The 12,080-nt window shown below is 37.0% G+C and overlaps 1 protein-coding gene across 1 annotated transcript in view; it reads right to left on the reverse strand.

Moving 5' to 3' along the window:
- The window catches only part of LOC106055192 (BOS complex subunit NOMO1-like), a 33,290-nt gene extending 23,908 nt beyond the window's left edge, over positions 1-9,382 (reverse strand). Inside the window, exon 1 of the mRNA XM_056010201.1 lies at positions 9,221-9,382. Coding sequence (XP_055866176.1) covers positions 9,221-9,355 — 135 coding nt within the window. The 5' untranslated portion in view covers positions 9,356-9,382. The remainder of the gene's footprint in view (positions 1-9,220) is intronic.
- Between the last annotated feature and the right edge of the window lie 2,698 nt (positions 9,383-12,080).

The raw sequence follows: 12,080 nt of genomic DNA on the forward strand, positions 1-12,080 counted from the left end.
ATAAGAGAGTATGTCACTTTGTCTTCTGAACTTAGCTGGTTGTCCTGTTGAGTCGCAGCTGGCTGTGTCCTGGCTTGAGGTTCTGCAGCTGGAGGTGGCACTCTAGCGGGTAGAGGGACGCCAGTGATATAGTTCTTGTGGAGTCTCAATCCAAAGTTCTGATATCTGTAGTGGGCACAGTAGGGCGGGTGGCCGGCTACCGTGGGCACAAGTGTACTGCGGGCAGAGCTGATCTGCCGTGGGCAGCGTAGTTGACAGGATAAGTCCAGTGAGTTGCGGAGGGTTTGGCGTAGCTATGAGGTCTCGCGCAGATCTGGGTCTATAGGGATGTCGCAACTAATAAGTTGACAGGTGGGCTGTCGAATAGGCGGGCAAATAGATCCGATAGCGCCAAGTAGTAGAGTTGAGTAGATCCATAGATCCACATAGGCAGTAGATGATACTCAATAGCAAGTGGGCAAGTGATCCGATAAATAGGCAGATAATGCCAAATGAATAGGCAGGTAAATAGGCAGACAGATTAGGACATGTCTCTCATGCATCTTATCGATGCCCTCGACTGAGGTGCATTCGTCAGATTGGTAAAATTGCTTTAGAGCACAATAGGGAGATGATGACAAATGGGATTTGGAAAATAGATGGCTGATAGTAGCAATATAAAAATATACATAAAAGGGGAAATAATGATCTCAAATAAACAACACAAGTTGGAATAGAAAAGGGGGGAAGGGAAAAATGGGCGAGGGTCAGCCACCATGACGGTTTGTTTACATACGACCGTCGGCCAAGAACAATGGAGCCCGCTTGAATGGAGAGGGTGTCTGTTCAAGTGGCGCAACTCTCGTTACAGTAAAATGAGTAAAGGGGAGATAATTCATATATCTTCTCTAAGCGCAGTGTTAGTGCGCTAGCAAAATTATCAAGGCGGTCAGCCGAGATAAAGGAAATAAAATGAGATGTACAAATACATACATGGTTGCATCAACGATCAATTGAGCAACGTAGCATTAATAGATTAATGCAATACATAAATACATATATGTTTATGTTTTCTACTTACGACAGTGAGAAATACACAATGCACTAATTAAACATAAATGAAATAAGCAAAATACAGATGATAAAATCCAGTGAGAAATATGCACAAAGTAATTAAGATGGAACTTGTGATTAAGTTCGGCTTACCACCAGGTATTCCTCTAGGAGTAAGAATAAATGAATTAGTCCAGACTCGATTGCTCAGATAGAATGAGAAATGAGAGAGTGTCTATTCCGCCTTATTCCACCTTATATAGGCCGGGAGATAAGGGCGGAAACAGGAAATGTCCTAGGCTAAGAATTATCTTACAAGTGGGTGAATCCGACAAGAGTCACACCTTGGAGTGTCACGAGGCATGTTGACCCGAGTAATCTCTTTGATCAAAGAGAGACGTGGGAGAGGGGGGGGGGGGGAGATTGGTTTGCATTCTACCCAAGGTGGTGCCAACTGCGGCTGTCAGACATCCGGCGGATAAGACCAAAGAGATTGTATGTTTACCTTCCCCCGATCAAGGGCAGATAAATGAAAGGACGCCAAGGTGGTGGACCAAGTCTAGCCTGAAGAGGAAAAGGTGGGGCGGGTGAAGAAATTGGAGATAGAGCGGAGAAATAATTAAAATAAAATAAATAAATAATAGTAAATAATGATTAATGCTGTGATAAATTTGAGTGACTCTGCAAGCTTTTGACTTGTCACAGTAATGTCTATAATTGATAACATAAAAAGAGGTGTTTAAATGTTTACATTACAAATCTTCATCCTAATAATGCCTACATTATAACATTGTAATATGAACCCAATGTCACCCATGAACATCCAAAATAATGCAGTGACAATTACTTTTAATAACATGGGCTATATGAAGCATTAAATTATTATATATGATTAAATGATGACTATTCAATACATCACCATAGAAATAATATAGATTTGATTCAGCAAATGTGTAATGCTGCAGAAAAAGAATCCATATTTTCAATGGTCTTTTAGGTGAACACTGGCAAATCGTGATTCGACCCTCAAAGGGGTCGTGACATAATAGTAAGTACTAGAATCCAGATTCACCAAGATGCTAACCTTCATGAGTACCTAGATATTATAATATGAATATAAGATTTAAGATACCTACTCTCACTCTACTAACTCTAGCCTAGATTTTAGATATATAGAATAATCAGATTAATCTAGATCTTATCTTAAATAAAATACACTTACTTTGTTTACATTAAAACTTTTGTAGCTATTACTTCCAAAAAAAAAAATTTTGATTGCTAAAGATCAGGCCTACTCTGAGTTTCTTTGTTGTTTTTTTTTTATTTGTTAATTCTTTGTTAATGAGGACAGTATGTGATAAAAATTATACTTTAAAAAATGTGATCTTACTGTTACAATAAGCTAGCTGAAAAATTTAAAGGGCCCTCATTTACTATAGAAGGCAACATTTTTACTTCATCATGTAGGCCTTCTTTTACACTCATGCCCATCATGTAGACTTTTTTGCTTATCTTTTTAATTAATAGCGGTCCAGATGTTTAATTGATATACCTATGGAACTATTCCATCAGGCCGTTTATGTCAACACTCTTTAGGGCCTTCCTCTACCTATACCTCCCCCCTTTTTTATCTACCCATTCAGCTGGTTAATCTAGTTATCACCTAGTTAAGTGCTAGACAAAATGGCAGCTCTAGAAGTAATAAAACTTTATCGGACAGGGAACCATTACTTATAAAAGGAGAAATGGTTCATTGACAAGTCATTGTTTTTTTACATTCATCTACGCATTTACATATTAACAAATTAAACATGCGACGAGAATATATAATTAAATACATAAAATTAACAATATGTTACTATCCAGTGAACGATTTCTCTGTGAATGAATTGTCAGTGAACGATTTGTCATGAAGCAACTGTCGGTGAACAAGTTGTCGGTGAACAAGTTGTCTGTGAACAAGTAGTCTGTGAGCGAATTGTCAGTGAGCGATAAGTCAGGTGGGCGAATAGTTGGGTGAACGAATTGTCGTGGAACCATCATGATCATGATCATCCCATAAACAAAATCTAATCAAGAATAGATCTGAATTATGAATTTTAATAGTCTAGACTAGACTGGTGACTAGTCTCCGGAGGATTCCAGCTACCCGTCGCCTCAGCAGGCGCCTCTGGTGGAAACGTCTAGTAGTGGAACTAGATAGGCTAAGTACGAGTAGCGAGCCAGGCTCCTTGCAGGACCCCCTGGGTGAGCTTTTGTTTTTTTTTATCTCACTCGGGAGTAGGGATGGAACAAGTAGCCTGCACACCGTTCCACAAAGGTGGTCATCATCAGAGACCCGTGGCTGGAGTTGCGGTCCCTGTACAGAACAGTGACGGTTACATTATAAGAATATGAGACTAACTCCCCGCAGTCAGCGCTGTTCTCTGCCACTTGTAGCGAGTGTGGTCCAGGAACGAGGACGGTGCGCTGTGTATGCGGCATGGCCCGGTTTTAGCCCATTCAACCAATATGGCTCTCTAGTGCTGGGAGTCCTCAGACAGGACTCAGGGTGGAGAATCCCTTGTCCAGGCCTGGTTGTTGGATAAAAGCCTTTCTAACGACCAACAGGATAATGGCGCCCACGTAGGTGTCAATTCCCTACTGGACTTCACTGAAGGTGACTAGTCTAGTGACTCTAGTCTAAACTTAAAACTAGATCTATCATCTAGTAGTTAGTAGTAAGTAGACAGTAAGACACTAGACTTGACTAGACAGTGACTAATCTAAATCTTAGATTATAATTATATTATATATTATATCATTCTGACTAGACTAAGAGTACTAAGACTCAGTAAGACTAATATAGTAGTTTATTTATTTCGGACATTACATGAATTCAGACATTCAACGTTTTTGTGGTCATTAAATAATTATTTTAATATTTATTATAGAACTAGCGCACTGTATAATGTGCTTGTCCATTTTCCAATGATTCTGACCCTTCCATTTAGCTGTCTTTTTATGTAAGAAAAACTAATTTCAAATTTGTTAGTTATGTTGTTGTTTTTTCCTACGTTACCCGGATGACTTTACCTCTTCCTAGGGTTAAGACTATATTTTTTGATTGGCTAAGTCTATACTAATGAGCCCGGCAATATTTATTCTGTTTTTAGAGCTGATTTATTTGATTTATAAGCCAAGTTGTCTGATTCCATACAAATAAAAAATTAAAAGGGTGTCTGAATTAAATTACGATTTTATTACCAAAATTTATTTCGGACAGCCAGTTTTGGACATCAATAAAAAATGATCTTATATTATATTTGTTCGTTTGTTGTTGTTTTTTTAATAGAGAATAAATGGGCAAATGTTTGGAGTGAGCTTGGTACATTGAATGAAGTTAAATGCTTAGGCTTAGATCTAGACCTACTAGAGATACATCTAGATTAATATAGAGAGAATATAGAGGATTCAGTTAGGCAAGAATGGCTATCCTAACCTGTACTATACTACAAAAGATCATCTGACATCTGTATGTATTAGAAATTTATTAAATTAAGAAACAACAAGATTACAAAGAGAGTTTGTGTTACACAAACTCAGAGGCGGCCCCCATCGAAGTCGGATCCCTGTCGGATCTGCATATTCGCAAATAATATTCAAGAGGTGATTTAATTTTGATGTAAAATGTTTTACACGTTTCGGATGTTCCTTCAGAGTTGAAGATAATTACTTCCTAGTCCAAACCTCCCGCAGGACGACGGGGGATGGGAGCGGGCAGGGTTTGAACCCTGGGCCATCCATAAATCTGAACGACAGTCCAGCGCGCAAACCGCACGACCAGGCAGCCATCCGATGGTCAAAAGTAATAATGTTTCAAAGATTCATTTGTCGTAAATTTAAATTTAAATTTAATAAAAAAATAGTAGATTAGTTTTAGTATATTAAAACATTACAATATTGATCAAAACGTTTGGAAATGAAAATCTACACTTTTTTTTTACACTTTAAGTTTAGAAATTGAAATTCTACATCTTAATCTAGTCTATTTTAGTCTAAACTAGATCTAGAAATTCTAGATCTAGACTCTAAAATAATTTTAATTAGAATATAAATCCAGATCTAGATATACTGTAATAAAAATCTAGATCTAGATATACTGTAATAAAAATCTAGATCTAGTTTAAAAAATCTAGATTAGATCTAAATCAAGATATCATTCCTTTTTTAAACGCGAGTCACATAACGAGGCTTAATAAACATTACTATACCGAGTTCTTTTTTCATTTCATTTGAAGAATTAATTCCATATAACGTCAGAGGAAAAAAAAACACTACGTCACACGGCCTAGCTAGACTAAAAATCGCCTTCATCTATAAGAGCCATTTATCGAGTGTTCATAGACTTTGGTGCACCGAGTGCGTTCTTTAAGCATTTCATTTAAAGAATTCATTCCATATGACGTCAAAGGAAAAAAAAAACACTACGTCACAAGGCCTAGCTAGACTAAAAATCACCTTTATCAACACGAGCCATTTCTCGAGTGTTCATAGACATTGGTGCACCGAGTGCGTTCTTTTAGCATTTCATTTAAAGAATTCATTCCATGTGACGTCAAAGGAAAAAAAAACACTACGTCACACGGCTTAGTTAGACTAAAATATGTTTTCATTAATACAAGCAATTTTTTCGAGGGTTAACAGACATTGGTGCACCGAGTGCGTTCTTTTAACATTACATTTAAAGAGTCCATTCATATGACGTCAAAGAAAAAAAATTCCATTACCTCACAATAGGCTAGTAGCCTACCGGTACCATAAAAAAAAATATCTTTATTTACACGAGATATTTAACGAGGGTTCATAGACATTGGTGCACTGAGTTCTAATAGATATTATTTAAAAAGGATCAAAGCCGCATTGTTTTTGCGTTTTGTCTGTCAGTCTGTCTGTCCGTTATCTTGATATAAAAAAAACAACTAAAAGTTATTAAAAATTGATTAACCTTTATTTTACGTTTCAAAACATCGCAATAATTTTTAGGTATGAACACAATTGAAAAGTTTATATAATAGATTGTTCCGGATGTTTGTATAAATAGTAAAAGAAAAAGAGAATTTCAGATAAATGTAATACCGTTAATTAAATTTTTTGGATGGTCTCGTATAAAAATTAGATGTACTACAGCCACGTGGAGAGATTTTCATACCTTACTTTGGTGTTTGGATTCTGTTTTCCTTAAAAATCGGAACATAATATTAACGATAATTAGATTTTTTAATGTTTTAGGTAGAAAGTTAAATGTACTGTAAGAGAGTAGTGAGTTAAAATATTTTTCATAAAAATCCGTAAAAACATTATTTCGTAAATGAGAAGATTATTTGTTTATTAATTAGAAGAGGGAGTTCAAACAATTATTTGGCGTTAGTAGATTTTTAAATAAATTCGGAAATTTCTGGCGACGATTTGTAAGAAACAAAATCCGGAACTTTCTTTATCGATTACAAAACTTCTATGTTATGTTTTACAAGAAAATTAAATGTCTAAAAAGTAATTTTCAGTAATCAATTCTAGTAAATTACTTTTTTTAAAAACCTTATGCGATTTCAAACAATCATTATGCATAATTCATGTTTTATAAAACAATATCCGGAACATTTTTACACTTAATGAAATATAAGTCAGTATAGAGATTATGATTTAGCATTAATATGCTATTTACATAAAAAACGGAACAACATATTATTGATAATGTGTTTTTGCAACATTTAAGCATGGAAATTGAATGTAATATAAGTTAGAAGAGCAAACAAACATTTGTTGGCGTTGATTAGTTTTGCACAAAAAAATCCGGAACAATCAATTTTAGATACTTAAAACTATTGAGATGTTATGGGAGGAACATTAAAGGGTAAATCAGATTTTCAATAGCTTTTAGAGTTCTAGTTTTTTAAATCTAATCGTGACGGACAGACCGACCAACAGACAAAACGCACAAAAATAAGCTTCTTTTATTCGGATGGGGGCACTAAACAAAAAATAAATAAAATCTGATTTTTAAAAAAAGTTTAAGGAATTGGTTTAGCACCTGATCATGTTGCGACGTTACGCTACTGCACGAAAATCACTGCATAAAAAGTCCATTTAAAAAAATGTGCGTGATATTTACATACAAAGTGCATTATTAGCCTTTATAAACAAACAGAAATGTTTTCTTTTAATTTTAGCAGCTAGTTGACCAGAAAAAACGTCTTTAACTATTATTTGTATTTGTTGTAAACATTTCCTGTACATTTTAAAAATATATTTGACTTAGTGATACTGAAAATACACAAAAATTGTCCATCTTTGTTAGCATATTGTAACATTGCCTCCCTTACATTTACGTAATTGTTTTAGAATTGGTGTATTTTTATGAAAAAATCGCTTGCATAATTAATTTTATAAATTAAACGGTTTGCTTTTAGAAAACCAAAAGTAGCCGTTGCACCTAAACTTTTCAAGCCGGATTTAATGATGAAATAATATTTTTCATATCTCTTCTAGTTTTCGAGATCTGAGTGTGACAGACGGACAGACGGACATTTTGCACAAACCTAATAGCGGCTTTTTCCCCTTACGGGAGCCGCTAAAAAACACAAACATTCAACACACATCTAATCATGCAAACAATTCAAACATAAAATAAGTCTTAAAGTCGGTATGAAGTCACTATCCCAGTGACCTAATTTTGGTAGAATAAGTGTGTTCATATTTTTACTTTTGTGTTCGTATTTATGCATAATTCCAAAACATCTTAATGATTTAATGTGAGGGGTTATGCCTGGGGATCTTAAAATTTAGTTAGTAAAGAATTAAAATCTGAGTTTATTGAGGCCTAAGTATAGAGACTGTCAGAAATAAATAATGTTATCCGGAATCAAATAATGTGGGTCAAATTTGTCCGAATTAAATGAAAACACACACAGCCTCTTTGACCTTAAATATTGTTACGAATCTCACTATCCAGGCTCTCTGCAAACTGCACCATACACCACCAACTTAAAGAACTTGACAACTCAGGGCTCCAAAGTAACGTAACACTTTAATAGTTGAAGAAATAACAGCCAATACTGTACAATTGGCAGCACGTAACACAAGACCGTACAAATACCTCTTCGATAACACCATTCCGCCGTATCAACTCTTGCACTGGCCTCTCCGTCTCGTTCTGGGCTTTCACTGGGTTCAACAGTTCAGGACTGACTTCACACACTAGGCTCGTTGTGTCGGACTCGATCACAGACCAAGATCAAGACGCCGTTCGTCTCAACTGTACTTGATAGTACTCCGCACTGAACCGTCGTAATGCTCCGTACAGAACCACACCGCTGAACTGTGCTGTAGTCGACCGGACTGTAGTGAACCGGGCTCTGAACCCCTGCCGTGAACCTTGCTGTATTGAGCCCCTTTTCTCGACTGTCTTGACTGCGACACCTCCGCTCTTTATATAGGGTCCCTACTGGCCTTCTCGAACCGGACAGAACGCCGCTCGACGTTTCGAGGTGGTCATATGACTACAACTCTCGTGACGCTCATGAGCTCTGTTCACGACGGCGATCCTTCCCGAACCGTCCTGTTGATACTCGACTCGGTTGACCGTCGGAGCTCGTCATGGTTGACCGCTTGTCTACCGCTGGCCTGGGGCGATTTGCGTCGTCTGACTACACACACACCACTACCCCTCTCTGTGCCACCACCAAGTTTATAACAATATAATAACAAATATAGTTTAGGGGTACAAATAATAAGTAGTCATCCTTATTCTCCTTAAACTAAAGAAGATTTTGATACTTCATTTTCTTTTCTATGTTGAACCATTGTCCAAAAATGCGCTGTCAAAGTCAAACTTTCAAATTTGGGCCTATACTATAGACTATAGGTGTCCGAATAGCATAAACTAGTCTAACTCTAGTAACTAATACTAATTAACTAAATAAGACTAAGTTCACTAAGTGACTAAGAGTAGAGAGTAGTCTCAGTAGTAAGTAGTCTGAGTAGTTACTCAGTACAGTAGTCGTAGTATCTTAGGCCTTAGACTTAGTTAACTTAGTACTAAATTCTACTAAATTAATCAAGTCTCAAGAGTCAAGACTCAACTCAGAGTCAGACTCAACTTGAACTGGTGGTAAGTTAGTTTTAGTTTAGTTAAGAGTCTAGATCTCACCTCAACTAATGAATAATTTATATCCACATCAGATTTTACAAAACCTCCACAGCCAAACACTCCATCTGCCCCAGAACAGGCAAATGTAGACACGAAAAATAAAATATAAGCTAATAAAATGGACTTTAACTTCATGTTTATAGAGAATAATGACCGGATATCAAAGGTGGAAATCGTAACGGAAGTTTGTATTTCTACTTATCCTTGCTTTTAGCAGTATTGAACAAGCTGGGTGTTTGAACTAGATCTTGATATTTTGTCGTCTGTCCAAAACCACCTTAAATTATGACCAGTGGCGTAGTCAGTAGCAGCCTTAGGGGAGTGGCAAGTGGGGCAACCGCCCCAGGCCTTGCGCCTGAAGGAGCCCAGCGCCTAAGGGGATTCTAGCGATAGGAGATTACTTTGTCACCGTCAGGTTCGAAAACCAGACCAGTTATCATTAACTACAATTGTAATATTTTGGAAGCCTTTCCATAATAACAATAAAATATTAATAACAATAACATGGCCGTGAGAAAACCCGTGTTTCAGTTCAAAAAAAAAGTGAAGATATTTTTTTTCATTAGAAAGTCTGATTTGCGAAATAGACCACTGTGGCTCCTATTGTACACTTTGTTCTTATACCAAAGACTAAAGGCAGTATTTTCTTTTCCTAGTAAGTTGTTTGGAACGATAGCTACTGGATTCCAATTAGCAAATAAAAGCTGCTGCGACTGGAACCATCTTGGTAATAAAATTCAGCAGGTTTCTGTAAATCAAGTTAAAATCTTTGTAAGGTTTTTTAATGTTTCGGATGATCCTTCAGAGTTGAATGGCGCACATTCTTAGCAAGAATTCTAGCTATAGTTCAGTACCTTGCCAAAAAAATTAACAGCACATTTCGTTGGGGAACAAAGAAACTTAATGCACCGAACAACGGTCAGTTTTTAGGCTTGGTTGAGATGCTTGACAAATTCGACCCAACCATAGGCCTATAATAATATCTTCGACGAATTAAGAACGCCGAGATTCACTATACCAGAACCTCGAATATAGGATTCAAAACAAACGTATAGACCTGATGGCATATTTTAATGTCATCATTGACTGCACGCTTGATGTTAAAGAGCGGATGTAAAAACATAGCGTTTTGTGGATGTATCGGATCCAGAAGTACGGAACACTTATAGAGTGTATTTAAAAGGCCAGTAGTGCATTACTTACGTAAGGTAGTATGTTTTATAACAAAAATAAGGCGGACGATCCCGTTAGCGTGACGTATGTTACGATATATACCTATAGTCTGCCCTTACTGTTCAGGACCCCGAATATGACATTTGCCCAGGGCCCCGCACACTGCTAAGGCCGCCCCTGTGCGTAGTAATCATGGCGCCAAGGGGTTCAATGAACCCAGGAGCATGATCAATAGGGACCCACAAAGGCAAAAAATAAAAACAAAAGGTATTGATTTCTGGACCAAAGAACGCGGGAGGACCTAAGTCTAAGTAAGCAAGAAGTGAGATCGAATGTAATGACACCATTACTTCTAGAAGGTACTACTGACAAAAGAATGCCTTTTAAAAAATGTACTGATGCATACTTGATAGCTAGATTTGTTTTACTCAATGTAAGGGGCCCCACAATCGTATCCTTGAACCCGGGCCCATGAGAACCTTGCTACGCCAGTGCTTATGTATGACTCTTTTTTTATGATCTTACAGGGGATAAACAAGGGACAACCCTGACCAGGGCACCAACTATGGATCCTTCAACAATCCACCTAGCAGCAAAACAGAATCAAGCGAACGAACCATTCAACAAAAGGCGGCGTTAACAGTACTCCCTTACCAGCTAGGAAGGGGGCGCTTCAACTAGTTCACCCAGCGGGATACGGGCGCTAAGCATTATTTCCTTAATATGAAAGTTTAGAAAATTCAGATTCTGGGGTGTCTACAGTGTAATATTATGCTACTCTCCTATTTAAAATTGTATGTCAACCATTAAATCTGCTACTATATTAATGGAGCCCACAGAATGGTAGAAAAAGAAATCAATGCGTGAAATTTTTATTTGGGGTAGGGTCGAGCCTCAAATGAGTGTAACTTTAAAGTAAAGTGTAAAAAAAAAAAGGTTACAAAGACTAGTGTATGTGGAAACACAAACTCAAAATCGGCAACAGTAATGGTCCACCCAGACAGGTAAAAATGCAGGTTTCAATATTTTCAGAAAGAATATCAATGAAATTATATCAAAGGAAAATGACGGAGGAGAATCGAGAAAGAAGGTTCACAGATCTTGTATGGTGCCCCAACGGTCCAGCAGACCAAGGGATAGGTGAAAGTGGTGGTGAAGTTTGATGGTGATGTGAACCTGGTCTGATTTCATATAATGATTATCTTATTGATCTAATTCAGTGGTTCTCAACCTGTGGGTCGCGACCCCCTTGGGGGTCGATTGACGATTTGCCAGGTGTCGCCAAAGACCATTGAAAAAATGGATTGTTATTGTCTATTCTTCTATTGCTGTGTGTGTGTGCGGGAGGGGGGGGGGTCGCGGCTAAGTGGGGGATTGTAAAAAGGGGTCGCCGAGCATAAAAGGTTGAGAACCGTTGACTAATTCTTTTGTATAGGGTCAATTTCTCATTCAAAGCCTTATTAAAAAAAAATTCGTAAAAAATATATATATATATATATATATATATATATATATAAATCCTTAGGTGTCTTATATATATATATATATATATATATATATATATATATATATATATATATATATATATATATATATATATATATATTGTTACGATTCTCTCTCCCAATCAGGCCTTCTGTAAACACTGCTAAAACTCAACACAACACATCAACAACTTGACAACAAG

This window comes from Biomphalaria glabrata, chromosome 14 (genome assembly GCF_947242115.1).
Source record: "Biomphalaria glabrata chromosome 14, xgBioGlab47.1, whole genome shotgun sequence".
NCBI classification, from domain to species: Eukaryota; Metazoa; Mollusca; class Gastropoda; family Planorbidae; genus Biomphalaria; species Biomphalaria glabrata.